We start from the raw sequence: 21,836 nt of genomic DNA on the forward strand, positions 1-21,836 counted from the left end.
CTCTCTATCTCTCTGTCAAATAAATAAATAAAATCTTTAAAAAAAAAAAAAAAAAAAACAACTGATAGTTCACTCAGTATATAAATCATACTGAAGAAAGGTCTCTCCCTTTCATTCTAAGTTTATGTTGAAATATTATTATATATATTAAACTACATGGCTTTCAGTATCTTTTAAAAAGGAGTTTGAGTCTGTTAATACTATATTATAAATAGAGGTTAGGTACAGGGTACTTTCTCTGGGCCTAGGGAGATACTGTTATGCTTTTTATTTTTAAACAGATGAGGAAAACCAAACGTAGAAGCAGAAGAATCCACACTTAAACTTTCAAGGTTTGTAAACCAAACTGATTCTTTAAAAAAAAAAAAAACCACCAAAGTAGAAAGGTGAGAAAATCATTAACTAAATTGCTAATTACAATGAATAAAGTTAAAATAATCACATGGATACTTGAACAAGACCCCTTTGACAAACATATTATTTTTATATTGTCATTTTTATGAAACACACTGCCAACATATATAGAAATAGAACTATTCAGTAATTTGATGGTTAGCTTGAGTGCTCCATTTTCTCTACCACTATATAAACTGTTCTCTACCTCTTAAAGTTATAAAGACACACTATGCTAGTAAGTTTTTAATTTGAAGAATGTATAATTACCCACATCATATATCATACATTCTTTAGTCTTTATTAAACTGAAGTTGGTTTTTTTTTAAACAGCACCTTTAATAAGATCTCAATTGATGCCCAATGATGATTTCCTATTTTAATTTGTTAAGGCTTTAATTCCACATGATATAAAAAGAATTGTGTGTAGGTAACAGAACTTTTGCTTTGAACATTTCTGACATCAACATCCCCTACATCAGACACTCTTAGCTTGGTATCCATAGATACCTACAGAGTCAATGGGTGAGCTTGGGAAATAATAAATCTCCTTTAATTTTAGTATATGCAAAATTGTGTGTATGTATGTGTGACTTTTTCTGAGAAGAGGGTCCAGACCTTAACATTCTAAAAAGGGAACGATCATCCCACCACATAAATCAAGAAAACCAAGTCACATTTGTTAGCAAATATTACTTTTAATCATAATCTAAAAAAAGGTTATGGATGTGCATGTACTTTTTCAATTAACTATCGCACAGCCTAATCATAGCAGGTGAAGAGTAAACAAAGACCCTCCATTATCAATACAGACATACATGTCTATGCTTTGTATAACAAGATACTCTTAGAAACAGTGAGTGTGGGTACAGTTTTAAAATTCAAAAGCCCGTCATCTAAATACAACTCATTTTGGTTATTAAATAGTTTATTTACTAAAGAATTTAAAGGACTATAATAAATGTACTTTTAAAAAAGACAAAAATATGTGTTGGAGAACTGAAACAGATTTTATTCAACTTTTTAGGATGAGGAAAACAAATGATATAAAATAAGTCATAAATGCTCTCTTGTACTATTTCAAACTGCTTTCAATGTTTTACAAAATGCTCACACAGCAAATACGAAAAGCTTTAACATAGTCATAACTTCTGCTGCAATAAATGCAACATTAACAAACATACAAATTTCTTCTGTACCAATCTTCAAAGTAGGATTACTGAATTACTAATTTTTACAATGTTATCCATATTTATTTTTATTCATATGCATTTAATGAGATCATTGCCAATACATACATTATTTTCCTTAACTTTATTTTTACATTAAGCCCGGTATCTGTCATGCAGCCATCAAAAACCTTCCAGTAAATTACACAGGTTTGTAGTCCAATTTAGACTCTAGCTTCTTAGAATCAGCCACTTTTCTGACTGCTTTCATGAAGTCTTCCTGTACTACAAAATCATGATCAGCACGAATTGCAAACATACCTGTGGAGAATAAAACAACATGACTGCTGTATATAATATGTGAATAATTTGTTAATTAGAAGAAAACTAAGGGGGGGGGTGGGCAAAATGGGTGAAGATAGTCAAAAGGCACAAACTTCCAATTATAAAATAAGTCCTGGGGATGCAATATACAGCATGGTGACACGATTTAATACTGTATTGTAGGGATGCCTGGGTGGCTCAGTCAGTTAAGCATCTGCCTTCGGCTCAGGTCATGATCCTAGGGTCCTGGGGATTAAGTCCCACATTGGGCTCCTTGCTCAGCAGGGAGCCTGCTTCTCCCTCTGCCTGCTGCTCCCCACTCTCTGACAAATAAGTAAATAAGATCTTAAAAAAAAAATACTGTATTGTATATTTAAAAATTGCTGGGAGTCGATCTTAAAAGTTCTCATCACAAGAAAAAAATACCTTGTTGATGGATGTTAACTAGATTTATTGTAGGAGTTATTTCACAATAAAAACAAGTATCAAATAATTATGCTGTACACCTGAAATTAACAAAATGCTATTTGTCAATTATATCTCAAAAAAATGTTTTTTACAAAAACTAAGTAATTCTACGGAATAAATGCGAAGGAGCCTAGATTTACTACTTCTGAGCCAGTAGCTCTAATCTGTTAAAAACAACCATCCTTATTCAATTACTTAACTATAGTGAGCATTATTTTCCAAACCAATAGCTAGACAACAATGAGACAACTATCTGGATATTTAAAATCTAGCTCACACAGTCCCTGTATCCAATGACATTCTGAAAAAGCAAAATAAACACAACTCAACTATCAACAAAAACACATTTTAAGCAGTAGCTTCTTAACTCTATAGGCAACAACTGCCTGGAAGGAGGGAACAAAACACCTCCAGTAATTTTGATAGTCTTTCCTTGTTAATAATCAAAAGCTTAGAGAATAGGAATTAAAGAAAGTCAACACCGGGCTTTATATCAAAAACCAATGCTGGGCGCCTGGGTGGCTCAGTTGGTTAAGCGACTGCCTTCGGCTCAGGTCATGATCCTGGAGTCCCGGGATGGAGTCCCACATCAGGCTTCCTGCTCAGCAGGGAGTCTGCTTCTCCCTCTGACCCTCTTCTCTCTCGTGCTTTCTATCTCTCATTCTCTCTCTCTCTCAAATAAATAAATAAAATCTTTAAAAAAAAAAACACCAATGCCATTATTCACATATTAAAATTTACCTTCTTTATGTACAAATTGATATTTTTATATGACTGATATTCAAGTACCACAAACTTGGAAAACTCAAGTTATTGATAAGTTACTTGTCAACTACTACCTGATAAAGGGGTAAAAGTTTTGTGCGTATTTTTTGAAACATTAGGTATTATCACAGATATGGGTCCAAGATTTTGAGACAATCCTAATTCCTTAAGCTAAAGCTAGTATGTTATCACTATCTGCTAATTAAATGAATCCTACTAATATTTTCATTGAAGATCTGCTTATATTGACTTTCACTTACATACAATCAGTGGAAGAGAAAATTTTAAGGGTTGCTTTCTATCTTTCCTTTCAAGATTTCTATATAGTCTTGGAAATAGTCTATGTTGTACTCAGAAATCAGGTGAATGGAAATTTCTAGTCCTTTAAATCTTGTTTTTTTTAAGATTTTATTTATTTATTTGACAGAGAGAGACACAGAGAGAGGGGGAACTCAGCAGGGGGAGTGGGAGAGGGAAAAGCAGGCTTCCCACGGAGCAGGGAGCCCAATGCCGGGCTCCATCCCAGGACTCCGGGATCATGACCTGAGCCAAAGGCAGATGCTTAATGACTGAGCCACCCAGGTGCCCCAGAAATTTCTAGTCTTTTAATAGTGAAGTTTTAAAACCTAAAGTAGACTACAACTAAAGTAGGTAAGTTATTTTTCCAAACTTTGTGCATGACTATTTCCAAATCATTGTTTAGTGAATGCTGAATCTGAGATACATTCTAATCCAAAAAAGGATGATAATCTCAGGATTTGAATGGAAAAGACAACTATAACTGAATCAAGTTTATTTTCAATTACAGAAAGATATGTTAGCATAAAAGGCTTGAAGTCTAATAAAAAGAAAACCAAAGAATTTGTCTCCAAATGTGAATATCCCAGGCCATTTAAAAAGCTAAAATTGTAATCTACACAGAAGTTATAGCTCTTTCCTGGAAACAGTTAAAATATACATATGTGTGTGTGTATATATATATATACATATATATATACATATATATATTTTAAGTAAGCTCTACACCCAACATGGGACTTGAACTCATGACTCAGAGACCAAGAGTTCATGCTCTACCTACTGAGCCAGCCAGGCGCCCCAGTAAAAATAACTTTTTAAAAAAAAATATGTGAGGTACAAACTTCTAGTTATGAAATAAATAAGTATCAGGGATGGAATGTACAACATGATGACTACTGCTAATATTGCTATATGATATATAGGAAAGAGAGTAAATCCTAAGGGTTCTTATTACAAGGAGAAACTATTTTTCTTTTTTTCTAATTGTATCTCTATGAGAAGATAAATGTTAGCTGAACTACTGTGGTAATCATTACACAATAAATATAAATCAAACCATCATGCTGTATGACATAGACTTATGTGGTGATATATGTAAATTATTTCTCAATAAAACTGAAAAAAGGGGCTCCTGGGTGGCTCGGATGAGTAAGCATCTGGCTTTGGCTCAAGTCATGATCTCCAGGTCCTGGGGATCGAGCCCCATGTCAGGCTCCCAGCTCAGCGTGGAGTCTGCTTCTCCCTCTCCCTCTGCCTCTCCCCTTGCTTGTGCTCTCTCTCTCTCTCAAATGAATAAAATATTTAAAAAACAATAAAAATAAATAAAACAAACTGGAAAAAAAAAGCAAATATCGTAATTTGATGGTATCAACCTTTAGGATTATGACATTGCTTTTGTTTGGATTCGTTTTACCAAAGCAGTATTCTAATAATAATTTGGTCCAGTGTAGATTTTGGAAAGAGAATGTCATAAATTATTCCAAATAGTTCAAGCCATATGCAAGTTTACCACCTAACATTTTTTGTGTATTAGTAAGTCTTTTGTGAGCATGATTTACTCTGATCCGTATTGAGAGAGTTTCTAGACCTGCAGATTTTTGATGCAGATACTGAGTCACAATATACCCATGAAGATACTATTATGGAGAAGCCATGTCAGAGCAACATCTTTAAACACTATTTAATTTATAAGAAATGTTAAAATAAGGCTATAGGTGATAAAAAAACAAGAGGAAATCACATATTGTATACTTAAAAAGTATTCACCCACAACCTATGAAAAGTAACTATAAAAACTACTGTAAAAATTATTATTTTTATTTTTTTATTATTATTATAATAAACTCACAACCCTGAGATCAGGACCTGAGCTGAGATCAAGAGTCGGATGCTTAACCAACTGAGCCACCCAGGCACCACTAATTTTTTTAATTTTAAGATTCTGTGTGGAAGACAAGGACCAAATGACTCTTATCTATGGTTTTAAAACCACTTGGTACCGGAAATAAAATAAAAATAGGATCACACAATCCACAGAGAAAATTGTATTTAAAAACAATTACATTTGGGGTGCCTGGATGGCTCAGTAGCTTAAGCGTCTGCCTCAGCTCAGGTCATGATCCCAGGGTCCTGTGATCAAGCCCCAGAGGTCAGGCTCCCTGCTCAGCCTCCCTTCTCCTTCTGCCCTTCCCCTGTTGTCTCTCTCTCTCTCAAATAAATAAAATCTTTTTTTAAAAAAATTACATTTTACATAAGTTACATGATCACGAAATTCATAAATCAATCTTGCAAAGCTGTTAACAGACTAGTATCAGAAAACATGTTACCATTTTGCAGCAGATTACTTCTGGTGCTGGCCCAGTCTGATTTCAGCCAGAGGTGTGGCAGACAGTTCTGTACAGTCTCAGACTTACTTCAGGGGCCGGCATGCTATCACATGCAGGTCTTTCCACATTCTGCCCTAAGGCATCCATAAGTACAAAGGAGTTAATATCCCCAAGGGCAAATTCTCATGGAGGATGAGAGCTGGTAAAGAAATGCTCCAGTCTCCATATTTCAGCCAAGTAATCCTGGAAGGCATTCTCTGTTTCTCTGAGGTCTCATCAAATCAAATCTCCCCATCTACAGCATCTACCTCAATGGTGCACCCTTATTATAGCGTTGCTTCTTTCCAACTCACTTGCCTGTTCTCTCCTGCTTCTTGGAACCAATTCTCAAAAAACCAAGCACCCATATCCTTGCAAAGCCCGGGCTCTGCTTTTGAATAAACCCAGTTTTAGCAAATTAAACAAATCAAAATCAATAGTAAAAACTGCACTTTAAATTCATACCTGCTTCAGTACAAACATTTCTCAGGTCTGCTCCATTAAAGCCATCTGAAAGCTTGACAATTGCTTCATAATCTGTTTAGGAAAAAATACTGGAAATTAGAAATAAATAAAAAGATTAAAAAATAATAAAATAATTAGACCTTTTCTTGATTTATGCTGATATGGAAAAATTAACTGCAGAGCTTGCTTTGAATTTGATCAACTAGGCATCGTCTCTGTTAACATTCCTCCACAATATTTAGCAAGTCCTTCACAATATTAACCACCAAAAATTATACTTTTGTTAAGTAAACCAGCATTAAACAGAAATACTATACTTCTGAAACTTAAAAACCAAGAAATAGCATCAAGATCTGAAAGTATCTTAACCTGTTTCTATGCAGTGAAAGTTATATACACATCAACTTGAGTCATCTGTGAAGCCATGACTCTTATAAAAACTGTAACCAAATCTTTAATTTGAATAAACTTAGAACATTCAGAACCAATTGTTAACCACAATGAAATTTAGTGACATTAATATAAAAATACCAAAAATGGTCATCAGAAATAATTTTCAGCACATTTTTAATCATGTATTTTTAAACAACTATTTCTAAATGGCTAGCTTTTCTGGTTCCTGTGCAGGCTCCAAGTGGTGAGGTATCAGATCTATGATAACAGTAATGGGTTATGTGACCTTTTTATCCACATGACAGACTTGAAATAAAGAGTCATTGGTTTGGAACAGCAGTTAAGGACTTGATACAGAATAAGGAGAGAAATAATAAGAGACAGCATGGGCTACTACAATGTAATTCTGATAAGATACCATTTGTCAGGCCATCTACAGTATGTCAATCTCGATTTGCAATTAGATACTCATTAATTAATTTTCATTCAGGTTCAAGTTCATGTAAGTAAGCATCCTGAGAGCAGGGATTCCCAAGGTTAGCACAGTATTTGGCACCTAGCAAGAGCTCAGTATTGAAAAAAACCTATAAATTGGCATCCCTAGTTTAGCTCAGTCTTCCCAGCTCAAAACTATTTTCACATAAGCAATGAGAAAGTTAGTGAGAGGCAATAATCAACTATTTGTAATCATTTTTGGACCACTAATTCCTAAGGGTTTGTAAAGCTGTAAAGCTGCCTGGCAATTATACTAGAACAGTATAAAACCCCCTAGTCAAGAAGTCAGCAAATTTTCTGTAATGGGCTGGAGAGTAAATATTTTAGGCTTTGCAGGCCATGTGGTCTCTGTCAAAACTATTCATTTCTGATACTGTAGTGGGAAACCAGTCACAGATAATATATGAACAAATTGGAGTGGTTGTTACAATAAAACTTTATTTACAGAAAGAGAAGGCTGATAGAATTTGGCCCACAGCAATGGTTTGCTGACCTCTATCCTAGAGTGCACTCTCACTTCTGAAGATAACGATTTTATAATTTCTCTCCTGTCCTCAAATGTCTAACAATTCCCCATCTTCACTCTGAATTTGCTTCCTATTTCACTGAGAAACACATTCAGAAGAAAAATTCTACAAGTTTTTGCCATATTTGAGATACTATCATCATCAGCATCTATTTATTCTGCCTTTCCTCCTATTCTCATAAATTAAAAGTCTATGCTCATAGACAGGGCCAACCTCTCTTCAAGGAAAGTGCATCATCAATTTCTCTCTCTCCTAGATCACTCGCATTAGCATTAAAAAAGTGTTGTAAATTCTTCCATCTTAAAGCTCCGCCACATCTTCATCTCCATTTCCACTACAGCTACATTTCTTCTCTTCTCTCTTTGTTGCAAAACTCCTTGAAAGAAATGTCTGAACTCAAAGCCTCTACCTACAATCTCCTTGAAACCCATCGGAGGTAGGCTCTTACACTCACTGCTCCAAAGAAATTGCTTTAATAACGTCACCAATAATCTCTACATAGTAAATCCAAAGGTCCATTCTCAGAAGTCTTTTTTTCTGACCCACAGTCAGCATTTAACAGGGAATTACTCCCTCTTTGTAACAATTTCTTCCATTTATCTTCCAGGACATCACCAGCTCCTGGTTTAATTCCCCTCTGTGACTATACCTTCTCAGTCTCCTTTGATGGGTTTTCATCTCAACTTCTTAATATTGGAATTAGCTCAGTTGTTGAACCTCTTCTCTATCCACATTTACTTCCTCAGAAATCTCATCTAATCTCAAGACTTTAAAAATAATTTTATGCTGGGGACGCCTGGGTGGCTCAGTCGGTTAAGCATCTGCCTTCAGCTCAGGTCATGATCCCAGGGTCCTGGGATCGAGTCCCACATCGGGCTCCTTGCTCAGCAAGGAGCCTGTTTCTCCCTCTGCCTGCCTCTGTCTCTCTCGCTCTCTGATAAATAAATAAAATCTTAAAATATATATATATACACATTTTAAAAAATAATTTTATGCTGTTATTATCCACAATCATATCACCAGCATAGACCACCCCAATAAACTATTGGTGCATATAGAAATACCAATCAACATCTTTATTTGGTATCTAATTGGCATCTCAGCTTTAATATATTCAGAATCAAACTCCTTTTTCCCCCTTTAATAACCTAATCTTTCCAGTCTTCCCCCATTTTAATTGATGACAACTCCATCTTTCTAGTTGCATGAGTCAAAAACCTAAGTCTTCCCTGGTTCTTCTCTTTAGCTCACATTCCACATCTGATTCATTAGCAAGCCCTGTCACCTCTATTTTCAAAATATGTCCAGAATCTCATTATTTTAAGACTCTGGTACCACCTTGGACCACACCACCATCTTTTGCCTGGATTATTGAAATATCCTCCTAACTGATCCTCTTGTTTCTATCCTTGCCCCTCTACATGCAACCAGAATGATCTTATTTAACATAAGTCAATTTCAAAATATTTACAGATGAAATGATACAATGCCTGGGATTTGCTTTTTAAAAATCCAGAAGGTAAGAGGTGGAAGAGATTACAGATGAAACAAGATTGGCCAAGAGTTAATAATTATTAAAGCTAGGTAGGGGATGAGTAACCTAGGGTTAGAAGTTTGTTATTCTCTTATCTCTACTTGTATGTATTTCTAATTTTCTACACTACGAAGTTAAAAATAACATAAGGTGAGATCATATCATTCCTCTGCTCACAATCTCCCAATAACAAAAATAAAAAATAAAATAAAAGCCAAAGTTCCTACATAATGACCTCAATAAGGCTGTACACAATCTGATTCCCATCACTTCTATGACTTCTCTTGCTACCACTGTCCCATTTACTCTGCCAAAGACACCTTGGCATCTTTGCTACTCCTGGAATGTTCCAGCCACACACCTGCTTCAAGGTCTTTCTCTTGCTGTTCCAGAGCTCTGTATCATTTTCCCCCAAATACCTATACCTAGTTCCTTCACCTTTTCAGGTCATTGCTTAAAAATCACCATTTGGTTAAGGCTTCCCTCTGCTTCCCCCACCTCACCTCCATTTAAAAATTTATCTATTCATTCTGGCTCCTGGCATTACCTATTTCCCCTTTCTTGCTTTATTTTTCTCCATAGCTCATATCATCATCTAATATACTAAACATTTTACTGACCTTGTCTGTCTTTTCTGACAAGAATGTAAGTTCTGTAAGGCAGGAATTTGTTTTGTTCATTGCTATTCCCCAGCACTTAGAACAATTCCTAACATACAAAAAGATGCTCAATAAATATTAGCTGAATTTAAGATCTCCATGTTTGTTGAATTTAAAACCAGATTTGGTAGACTATCAGTGATATCTACTAGAATTTTGCTTCCTTTACCAAATGTAAATATACATAAAATAGGTTATTTCCTTACCTATTTCACCATGCTTTGTAATCGGACCTGCATGGATTTTCAATATATCTAATCTTGCTTGTTCGTTTGGTAAATCAATATCTGAAAATAAAAAATTATAAGAAATTCTTTTGCAGTTAGGTTTTTTTTTTTTTAAACAAAGTAGGGGGTGAGGAAGGGATATGGAAAGAGAAGTGGACATAGACAAAGAGAACATACAGCAGGTAAAGAACTTTAACTCACGTATTTTTCTATCTAATCTTCCTGGACGAAGCAAAGCAGGATCCAGTGTATCTGGTCTGTTTGTAGCCATGATCATTTTAACTCTATGTAGAGTATCAAATCCATCCATTTGATTCAGTAACTAATATATTTATAAATAAAAATCAGTGACAGATTTTTACAGAATATCCCAACCATTAAAAAATATACAGTACACATCTTCTATATGTCTAATACTGTGAAATACATTGTCTACAGATAGTATGCCACCTCCAGAATGACCATTTGATGGACTATCTCTTCTTTCTCTTATATAAAGGGATAGATTTTTCAGCCTTGAAGTTCTGAGATAGATTACTGAACAATGTACCTTCTTATAGCTATCAAAAAAGTTTTAATAAATCTGAAGGTTTCCATCTAGCCAAGTGTTATAAAATTAAACTATTTGGATCTGATTTCCAATGTTCAAAATTTTTTCATAGTTACTTTTAAAAACATTATTAATAAAATCTAATGTATACAGTATTACAGTAAGCCAAACATAAAATTTACATTCAGATTATCAGATACAATGACATTTCTACAAATCTGATAATAAATCTATTAAATATCTTTTCAGATAATTCCACTATACATAGAAATACTGAGACACTAAGCATATTTCCTTCAATTACTAAAGTTTTCTTGAATAAATATTGAAAAACCTAACTGCATTCAACAAACTCTAAAATATAGCTAGTTTAACAATATGTCTATTTCTTTTCCAAAAATATCTGATAGCTGACAACATATCAGTTATGTGAATAAGACTAGCATCAGTGCGGGACGCCTGGGTGGCTCAGCCGTTTAAGCGTCTGCCTTTGGCTCAGGTCACGATCCCAGCGTCCTGAGATCGAGTCCCGCATTGGGCTCCTTGTTCAGTGGGTAGCTTGCTCCTCCGTCTGCCGGCCACTCCCCCCGCTTGTGCTCTCTCTCTCTCCCTCTCTCTGACAAAAAAAAGACTAGCATCTGTGTTGTTTCAAAATACCTCAATTGAAGGTTTCCAGGAGTATAGAACTAATTTGAAAATACTGTATATATTTTGAGATCATTATAATTCATAAAAAGTCCTTTTCAAATACCCCTACTGAGACAGAATTTGACACTATCACTTATGCAACCTAGCTTTTCTTTGTAGAAGCTGAAAAATGTTTGGGATCTTGCCATCACTTTCACAGAATTTGGAGTGGGGAAAGACCTTATGTACATTCTAATATTCCATCATCCATCTTCTTCAATTATCAAAACTATTTTATAGTTTCTTCTTATTCTCAGCGATAGAGGAAAATGTTAGTGATTTTAGTGATTTAGTTACTCATAACTGTAACTCATTTATTGCCACCAGTTTCAATACATCCATTACTTATAAAATGTCTTAATGAAACTAATGCAAGACCACGTTCTGCTATGTGAATATCAGAAAAATATACAATTTAAATATCTGAATGGCCGGTATGCTCAAAATAAATGGAGTAGTATAGCTATACATCATATAGAATTTTGTAAATACCCCTATTACTTTCCAATAAATAGACATTTTCTAACTAGAGACTGTGGTAAAGAAATGTGTTTATTCCTGGCAATATTTTCAAATTTTATATTTAAGTGTTTTTTTTTTTTTTTTTAAGATTTATTCATTTATTTGAGAGAAAGCCTGCGAGCAGGGGGAGAGGCAGAGGGAAAGAATCTCAAGCAGACTCCCTACTGAGCACGGAGCCTGACTTGGGGCTTGATCCCATAACCCTGAGATCATGACCTGAGCTGACATCAAGAGGTGGACACTCAACCAACTGAGCCACCCAGTGCCCCTTAAGTGTGTTCTTCATTTAAACCATTTTACATATTCTGACCTTCAAATATCCAATGTTTTCATTTAATACACACTGGCTTCTTTTTAAACCCCCTTTACCAAATATTACCTCCATCAAAGTTCTCTGAATCTCTCTATCAGCTGAAGTACCCTCAGAAAACCGACGACCACCTAAAATAATGATATGGAAATTCGCATATGAATTACTCTTTTCCTCTACAACCATCATTTAAGAAGACAGAATAATAGTGTCTGGAGTTAAAAAATCAAGATAAAAATTAAATAGTAAGAATTATACTGACAAAGTTAGAATTGATTTTGGTATGATGTTTCTCTTTTGTCAATGTCAAATTAAAACTGGTTAAACTTGCTTAAGAATTTTTTTTTAAAGTACCATTCAATTCATTTTGCTACTTCACACAAATTGCAATTAGAAGTGAAGGAGGGGGGTTCCTTTAGATTTTTAAGAAATTTCCTAACACTTTCAAAAAAAGTTCAAAATAAACTTTAAAAGGTGTTCTTCTTACCAATAGCATCTATTTCATCCATAAAAATAATGCATGGTTGATGATCCCTGGCATAATTAAACATTTCTCTGATCAAACGAGCACTTTCACCAATGTACTTGTCTACAATAGAACTAGATACAACCTGATTAAAGGAAAAACATTAAGGTAAACATAAGACAATTCAAATAAAATTTAATTTCAACAGCTATAAAAAGAATCTTCCCTTTACCTTTAAGAAATTGCAGTCCAGCTGGCTAGCAACAGCTCGTGCTAAGAGTGTTTTTCCTGTGCCTAAAGTGACAAAAGAAGTCCTAATTAGATGGAAAGCAAAACAAATTCTCAAAAGCCTTTTATATATGTTATCCTCCGGACAGTAAATTTTGCAAAATGAAAGCTAAATCCTAAAGAGAATTTCCATTTAAAATTCTAAAGCACTTCAACTTGCAATATTAAAATTTTAAATTTTACTCAAAATATCCCTTATAATTCTAAACATGCTGAATACATATCTTCAAAAATTTATCAACCCCTCTTTACAGACACTACATAAATCTGTTACATTATAATCCATTGGTCTATCCTGCAATGAATGCATCTTTTACCTATGCATGATATTGTAACAACAACTATTGGTTATTTGGAAACTACTGGGTCAGTGAGTTATGAAAAATCTTCCAAATGTTGGCATTTTTCATTATATAATATTTAAAAGCCGCATTTGTTAATATCACCAATCTCATCTTTCAAGTATTAACATCAGCAAGTTCTCAGATGGGGGCGCCTGGCTCAGTTGGTTAAGGTCCAACTCTTGACTTCAGCTCAGGTCATGATCTTAGGGTTGTGAGCTGGAGCCCAGCGTTGGGTTCCCTGCTGAGTGTGGAGCCTGCTTAAGATTCTCTTTCCCTTTCCCCTCCTCCCACTCCCTACATGCGCACTCTCTTAAAAAGTTGTCAGATATGTTTTGAAAACCTAATTTTCATTTGAAAGCTCAAATTTATCACTGGCTACAGATGATGTCAGTTGTTTTAACATAACAGGCTAACTTCATTTTTGAAAAAAAGGTTTGCCAGATAAGCAATAACCAGTCTGAATAATCAAAAACCAGTCTGACAATGACAGAATGTCTGTAAATTACATTTTCAAGTAAAAATCATATTCTATGAAAAGCAGCTAATTCAGCTGACAACTCAAGGCACAAGTGCTTTTCCTAGAGATAACTATCCTATTCAGGATGCAACAGAAATACTTTACATGTATTTCCCATTTGATCACATAGAATATAAAACATTATTCAAAGATCAGGATTTAATAAAAATAATTTTTACGGCTTCACCAAGAACATCTAAAAGTAAAACTCACATTTTTTTTAAACACTGCAAATATGAGCAGTCAATAATACAATGACTACTTGTACCATTTCATGTCACTGACTTAACTGACTCATGCTATGGAATGCGCAGTTTTACCCACACAGCTTTTGCACCATCAGCACAGAAGTCAACAGAGTGAAAATGGCAACTAACATCTTAAGTATTATCGAAGTAAGGTTTGACCTTGCAGACTCCCTGGAAGTGTCTCAGGAACAGCCAGAGGTCTGTGAACCACACAGGACCAATGCACCAGAATCATATGGCATGTAAAGATGCACATCCTATGAGGCACAAGAGGACTAAGCATAACTGACAGAATAGTAGACAGACATCTCCTATTTCTTCCTTACTCTAAATAGCGTGTAGTCTGGAATAGCCCACATTAAATTTTCACCTTACTTTTTTTATTCCTTAATTCATTCATTTATTAGTAGGTCAGACATAATTCAACACTAACCTGGTGGTCCATATAACAAACAGCCTTTTGGAGGTATTATTCCTACACGCTGGAATAATTCTGGGTTTGTAAGAGGTAATTCTATCACCTAGAAAAGAAGTTGACTGTTTCTTAAAAAGTCAGTAAAGATTTTGATGAACTTTAAAATACTTTAAGTGAAATATCAGCATAATTAGATATACACATTATAATTCATAATAGATCTAAAATTCCATGCTATGTAAAGCCATTTACTAGAGGTTATTCTTCAGGTAGACTTAAGAGATTTTTTTTAATTATGTAAAAATTAAAAAGTCTGGGGCACCTGGGTGGCTCAGTTGGTTGGGCGACTGCCTTCAGCTCAGGTCATGATCCTGGAGTCCCGGAATCGAGTCCCACATTGGGCTCCCTGCTCAGCGGGGAGTCTGCTTCTCCCTCTGACCCTCCCCCCTCTCGTGCTCTCTCGCTCTCATTCTCTCAAATAAATAAATAAAATCTTTAAAAAAAAAAAGTCTGTAGCTATTTTAACAAACTATACACTTGACTAAAGTGATGGTACACAAGCATCTAATTTGTCAAAACATATTTGAATTGTACACTTAAAATCTGTTCATTTTACTGAATGTAAATTAAGCCTCAATGAAAAAAATCACACTACAAAAAAATCAGGTAAGCAAAAAAGAAAAAACAAAAAAGATCTATATTATTTTGCATTTGGGACTACAACACAAAATAATTATAAAATGGGGAAATTTAGTAAGTTAGAACTGCCATTAGGAGAAAAGGCATATAAAATTTTCATACTGTCATTTTGTCATAGCAGCCTTAAAAGAATCCTATTTCAGGGCACCCGGCTGGCTCAGTTGGGACAGCATGTGACTCTTAAATCTTGGGGTCGTGAGTTCAAGCCCTACAACAGGTGTAGATTATGAAAAAAAAAATAAACTTAAAAAAAAAAGAACCCTATATTCTGCTCTCAATCTCCTACTAATATTGATTCAAGTAAAGAAAGCTGGAGAATAAAAAAAAAGAAAGCTGGAGAATAGAAAAACTGAGGGTCTGACTGCCCAAATTAAACTCTTTATAGTACCAGTAACATGAGAAATAAGCTTCTATTGAATAGTCGTGTCCACCAGGTATGATTAAAATAAAAAGTGTAAGCAATCAATATTCTTAGCGTCTGCATATGGAAAAGAGTATTGCATGTGCATGTTTTGTGGGTTCTGTGTGTGTGTGTATGAGAAAGAGAAAGAGACAGAAAGACTTTCTGCTCCTATGGCTGATCCAGCAAATCACTGTAAAAGACAAGATCTCACAGTTCCATGAAGCACTCATTCTTCCTCTGCTGCCCTTTCATTAACTACAAAGTGAGAATAGACTTTTATTTGTAATGATGCTAGTCCTTCCTCAGGTATGGTCAAAAACAATTTGGTTGTATAATCACCTGGAATGCTTGTTTAAATGCTAACTCCTGGGTCCCATCCCCAATCTACTGCATCAAAATCATGCAGAGGGCCTAGGAATCCGTATCTTTAATAAGAGTTCCAGAAAACTTAATATGCTAATGTCTGCAAACTACTGGCTTAGCACTTAAATCAGATGATGTAAGCCATACTAACTATCCTCATTTATTCCTAAACATTTCCATCCGCAATTAGGATGAAACCAATAGGACAATGTAATTTGCTTTAAAGAGAATTATTGGGGCACCTGGGTGGCTCAGATGGTTAAGTGTCTGCCTCCAGGTCAGGTCATGGTCTCCAGGTCCTAGGATCGAGGCCCGCGTCAAGCTTCCTGCTCAGTGGGGAGTCTGCTTCTCCCTTTCCCCTCTGCTTATGCTCTCAAATGAATAAATTTAAAAAATCTTAAAAAAAAAAAAAAAAAGGACGGGGCGCCTGGGTGGCTTAGTCGTTAAGCGTTTGCCTTCGGTTCAGGTCATGGTCCCAGGACAGCCCCGCATCAGGCTCCCTGGTCGGTGGGTAGCCTGCTTCTCCCTCTCCCACTCCCCCTGCTTGTGTTCCCTCTCTCGCTGTGCCTCTCTCGTCAAATAAATAAAATCTTTAATAAAAAATGAAAAAAGGAGAATTGTTAAGAAGCCATCTATGCTATGAAGCAAGGAAATCCTGATTTGATTCTTCACCCAAGAGTTTAAAAGGTTTAAGCTACCCTAAAGCCAATATTTTTCTTAAATGGCAGCAAACAGCTTTATCAAAACAAAATATTTAAGGTTCAGGGGCACCTAGCTGGTGCAGCTGGTGGAGCACACGACTCTTAGTCTTGGGGTTGTGAATTTGAGCCCCACATTAGATGAGGAGATTACTTAAAAAAAAAAAAATTTTTAAATCTTAAAAAAAAATTTTTTTAAGGTACAGGTAACTTATTTTAAGGATGGGAAGCTAACATTAATAAGGTTCTGGGAAAAACTGTATTACACACGATTCAAATGTACTCTGACCCCAGTAACCTATGATAACCAAAACCACAAATGGCATGGGCATTAGGTTAGTATCAATTAGTAGCTTTTTTTTTCTTTTTTGTCACAAAAAGAGCAGAGTTTTTCTAGCACCAAATTATCTCCAAATTAACAATACCTATAATTTTCATAGCTAGAAATTCAGTGCTTATTTTTCTCTCAGCAAGATTTTAAATGTATAATATTGAGTAACCACTATTTGGACAAAGTAATCTTTCATTCTCTTTCTCCCTTTGGGTGTCTTAAAACCAGTACTATTTATTAGTAAGTTCGGAGAACAAAGTATACACTACCAACCTCTCTTAATTCCCGAATCTGTTCTGATAGTCCCCCAATCTCAGAATAAGAAACATTCCCAGGGTCCTCATGAGACATGTTGTAGACCAATGGATCCACCTCTCTTGGCAAATATCTATAATGATAAGATATGTATTTTTCTTTTACAAGATGTATTTTCTCTCAGCCTATAGACAGAGTATAAATGACTTGCTTATGCAAGCACTTGTAGATGATCTCCTAAAAATGCACTTACATTAAACAGAAATTAGTAAAAGGGGAAAAATGGCAAGATACTCATTGATCTCAAGCAACATATATTTTGGGGGCACCTGGGTGGCTCAGTTAGTTAAGCATCTGCCTTTGGCTCAGGTCATGATCTTAGGGTCCTGCAATAGAGCCCCACTTTCAGGCTCCCTGCTTGGCAGGGAGTCTGCTTCTCCCCCTCCCTGGGCCTCTCCCACTCCCAACACCCCCCCCCCACTCATATGCACACCTCTCTCTCTAATAAATAAATATAAAGTCTTAAAAAAAAAAAGAAGCATATATTTTGAGGTTTTTTGAATTATTATGTTCAATTAGCCCACATAGAGTACATCACTAGTTTTTGATGAAGTGTTCAATGATTCATTAGTTGCGTATAACACCCAGTGCTCATCACCACACGTGCCCTCCTTAATGTCCATCGCCCGGTTACCCCGTCCCTCCACCCCCCCAAGAAGCATGTATCTTGGCTAAAGTCTTCCCTCTGTTAAAATAAAAGTAAAATAAATAGAATAAGAAACCTACCTCATGATAGTTAGTGTAGTCATATCCAAAGCAACTCTTGTTCCTGGCTTCAGCTTACTTTTATCAAGCTAATTTTACAAAACAAAAAGTGTTACGTAACAGTTAAAAGGGGAAATAATACTCTAACAAGAGCACAATATTTAGAAGTCAAATAATTTCACCCTTCAGAGAGAACACTAATATCAGATTATAAACACCATGCCAACAGAAAGGCTTATAAAAGTCATAATTCAAAGTTATTTTCCTTAAAAGAGTGCCCTTTATGCAATGTCAGGGTGAAATATGAAATCACTAATATATAGTTTGTGGTGGAAAAGGCCTTATTTTTAAAGAAAGAAATGGGTATTAGTATTTTACTTTCAAAGGCTCACTATCATACAGTTTTGCTCATTATTTTGATTCAGGCACTACAGTATAATGACTTTGGCAATTGGTACCAAAGTATTTATACAGAAATCTCTAAGTGAACATTTTGGGGTAAGGAAAGGGAAGCACTTTAAAGGTATGCCCTTTATTTTTTTTTCTTTTAAAGTCTATTTTTATTTATTTTTTATTAAATAAATTTGGCACATAACATTGTATAAGTTTAAGATGTACAGTGTTACTTTGATAATATGCCCTTTAGATTTATTTTAAAAACTATAGCTTTGGGGGCGCCTGGGTTATTATTTGTTGGCATTTTTTTATGACGGCAAAATGAAATTTGCAGTTATTTCAATTTGCCTATTCTAATCTAAACGAACTCATACAAAATCAACTTAGGCTACAGAAAAGTTTTTGAGTAACATTTCTGAATGTTTAAATATAAAACATAAGTAATTGACAGGGTCTAAGTCTCTTCAAAAAAGACATTAAAATAAAATGGTCTGAGATATTTTCCAATTCTCAAGTTCTTAGATTTCGGGGTGCCTGGGTGGCTTAGTCGTTAAGCGTCTGCGTTCCGCTCAGGTCATGATCCCAGGGTCCTGGGATCCAGCCCCGCATCGGGCTCCCTGCTCGGCAGGAAGCCTGCTTCTCCCTCTCCCTCTGCCCTTGCTTGTGTTCCCTCTCTCACTGTGTCTCTCTGTCAAATAAATAAATAAAATCTCTAAAAATAAAAAATAAATAAAAAAAATTCTTAGATTTCTAAATATGTAGAGCTTACTGAGGCAATGTGGTCAGAGTAGAAAATAGAGAATACCAGGTCAATGCCCATGCTTTGAGTTCAAGTTTTGTTAGTTATATCCGAACAAATCACCTTTAGGAGTTACGGGCATAATGCCTGACCTGCTTACCTCAAGAATTAAATAACATATATGAAAGCACTTTTACCAATTATAAAGCACTGTACAGACGTAAAGTGTTACCTGTCGACGACAACCCACAACATATCTTGGTCCATTTGTAGCTTTAACAATGACTAAAGGAAGAAAATGAAAGGACAAACTGAAAAATAGAAAGTGGAAAATAAATATATATATCCACATTAATGGCAGGTTGAGTTCTATTTCTGTCCTCCAAAAAGATAATAATTGAAAGAAAACTCAATCTATGCAAAAATATCATCTACCTTTATTATTATTATCATTAAACTAATAAGCATTTCAAAAGTTCATGGTGGGAGGAAGGGGAGTCTACTCTTCCTTTTCTTTACTAATTAACAGTCCAATCCACTTACATTTTTCTTCAGTTAGTTGCTTAAGTACTTCACCCACAATCTGGGGGGGGGGAAAAAAAGGCATTACTTTTTGCCAATAACTAAAAAACAAATTGCCATCACTCCCTATACCCCAGACTCCATTACCTACCTGTCCAACACTCTGTAGGGCCTTCAGATCATTTTCAGACTTTTCATACTGCTTGGTAAGTTCTTTTAATTGTTCCCTTACTGAAATAATATAATTTGAACATTTTTAATTAAACAATAATCTAAATGAGTTTAAGTCACTAAGTATCACTTTAGTTAAGTTTATTTCAGTCTATTTCACTTTACATATATTTTATATCCATTGTATGAAACCACAAAAGAAATAATGCCGTTTGTAGGGGACATGTTTAAAAATGAAATGTTACAGAAAAAGCACCATATTTTTATTTTCTTGATTGGCAATACTTGTTCAAGCACATTCATAACATTGCTACATTCTTAACAGATATTGACACTCTTTGAGACTACAAATTCGAATGATAAAAGAGACCCTTCCTCACCTCTTCAGCTACCCGCATGGATTATTACTCTATGGCCTTCGACCCTAAATAAGGTCAACAGGTGTAGTGATCTACAGAATTATATGGTTACAGTCTTTCTCCATTTAATCAAACCACTCAGGCTTTTCAATGAAGGTGCTCTACGAAAAAATGTAAGCACCGTTTTAGTTCAGGAGTAAGAGAAACTTGTGTGCCTGATGGGAGTACAACTCAAAATACGAGGAGGGTTATTATGACCCACCGATGGACTCCTCTCTCAAACTCCGCTCTGGCTTTCCACCCCAATAACATGCCAGTATCTCGAGTCTCATCTCTTGCTTGAGTTTCCTTGACTCACGTCTCTCCACTCTGGGTCCCGGGACTCACTTACGCCGTCCTCCTTGCACCCCAACCTGGCAAACATCCCTGGCCCACTTCTTCCTCACTCCTCCTCTAGTCCTCTTCCACTTCCATCTCAGAACTGGGGATGTTCTCTCTGTCATCTGGACCAAACTGGGCCATTTTTACGCACGAAGAGTCTGTGCTTCCCAAGCTCAGGGCCGATGACAAAGCGCCTTGTCCCTGGACCGAGGCCTTCTTATCCCTGGGGCTCGGTTGCCGGGCTCCGGCAAGGGCCTCTGCTTTGTTAGAGACAGAAGCACGTCCGTATAAGATTGTGTGGAAAGAAAGGTTCACTCACACTCCTTGAGACGGCCGTCGATCTCCTTGTGCTCCAGCAGCTTCTTGCGGTAGTCCTGAAGCGCCTTATCTCTAGGGTCCGCCATGATGAGAAGCCGTCGCTCATAGGGGATGCCGGGAATGGCCATGGCCGCCCGGGCGGGGGAAGGGGCGGGGCGAGGGAGGAGAGCCTGGGGGGGGCGCGGATTCGTGGACGACCCCGCCCCTTCCGGTTGGCTCCGCCTCTGTACTCCACTCCTCCCTCTGCGGCGTCTCGTTTCACCTACAGCGCCGTCGCGCACCGAAGGAGGCCTCCACACACACCGTCCCCTGCAGGTCGTGCTAGGTAGAGCAGAGAGCTGTTGCCTTGGTCGTCCCCTCAGGTTTCAATATTGTTAAACCACTGGCTGTCCTGGAAACCACGGAAGACTTTGTGATAAACTGAGATGGCAGTGAAGTTGGCAATGTACAGTCGCTCTAAATAGTTCTAGTGGACCATCGGGATAACACAGATAGCCTATTGGGATAACACACTATTATCAAGGACCTTCAGGAACGGGAGTAGGCTATTCACTTACTCAGTGAATGAGGTACTAAGGATACGATCTGGTGGGGAGATTAAAAAATAATTTCAGGGTGTAATTAATACTATAATGGAAATAAAACATGGTGTTGTTATAGAGCAAGGTAAGGAGAACTTATTTAGAAGGCATCTGACATAGGAGTCAGCCAAGCAACAAAGTGGAGAAGAACCTTCCGGACAGAGGAAACAGCAAGTGCAAAGATCCTTAGGTAAAAAAGAGGTTGGCTTATTTCTAGGAAAAGAAAGGAGGCCAGTGAGACTGGAAGAGGGTAAGTTATAGAGATACGGGGCACAAAATAAAGGCGATGAGGTAGTTAGAGTAAGGAACTTGAAGTCTGACAGACCTTGCTTTGGACAAATTATTTAATCTCTCAAAATCTCTATAAAATGAGCATTATAATTGTACCTATCTCATAGAGATATCATAGTATTAAATAAGATA

At 36.2% G+C, this 21,836-nt stretch overlaps 1 protein-coding gene across 2 annotated transcripts; it reads right to left on the bottom strand.

Annotated features, from left to right (window-relative positions):
• Nucleotides 1-1,380: 1,380 nt before the first annotated feature.
• On the bottom strand, nt 1,381-21,004 carry PSMC6 (proteasome 26S subunit, ATPase 6). 2 transcript variants are annotated; one of them, XM_027572793.1, is made up of 15 exons: nt 20,834-20,958; nt 20,155-20,294; nt 19,755-19,834; nt 19,625-19,664; nt 19,314-19,366; nt 17,968-18,035; nt 17,200-17,314; nt 14,451-14,538; nt 12,853-12,914; nt 12,642-12,765; nt 12,224-12,285; nt 10,287-10,407; nt 10,065-10,145; nt 6,251-6,322; nt 1,381-1,883 (listed from the first exon to the last, which is right to left on the bottom strand). In XM_027572793.1, exons 6-15 carry the CDS (start codon nt 17,988-17,990, stop codon nt 1,765-1,767), a joined length of 867 nt encoding a protein of 288 aa, XP_027428594.1. In that variant the 5' UTR covers nt 17,991-18,035; nt 19,314-19,366; nt 19,625-19,664; nt 19,755-19,834; nt 20,155-20,294; nt 20,834-20,958; the 3' UTR covers nt 1,381-1,764. The 2 variants fall into 2 exon arrangements, with proteins under 2 accessions (XP_027428594.1, XP_027428593.1); XM_027572792.2 differs by lacking the exon at nt 20,155-20,294 and having other exon boundaries at nt 20,834-21,004.
• Nucleotides 21,005-21,836: the final 832 nt, after the last annotated feature.

Source organism: Zalophus californianus, chromosome 6 (genome assembly GCF_009762305.2).
Source record: "Zalophus californianus isolate mZalCal1 chromosome 6, mZalCal1.pri.v2, whole genome shotgun sequence".
Taxonomy (NCBI): Eukaryota; Metazoa; Chordata; class Mammalia; order Carnivora; family Otariidae; genus Zalophus; species Zalophus californianus.

Excerpts from the sequence above, each read along its gene's own strand:
- PSMC6 (XM_027572792.2), bottom strand. The coding sequence starts at position 20,960 with ATGGCCATTCCCGGCATCCCCTATGAGCGACGGCTTCTCATCATGGCG. Across the intron at positions 12,766-12,852 it reads TGGACTGCAATTTCTTAAAG|GTTGTATCTAGTTCTATTGT; the intron begins GTAAAGGGAAGA and ends TCCTTTAATCAG. Across the intron at positions 12,286-12,641 it reads GGATGAAATAGATGCTATTG|GTGGTCGTCGGTTTTCTGAG; the intron begins GTAAGAAGAACA and ends TCATTATTTTAG.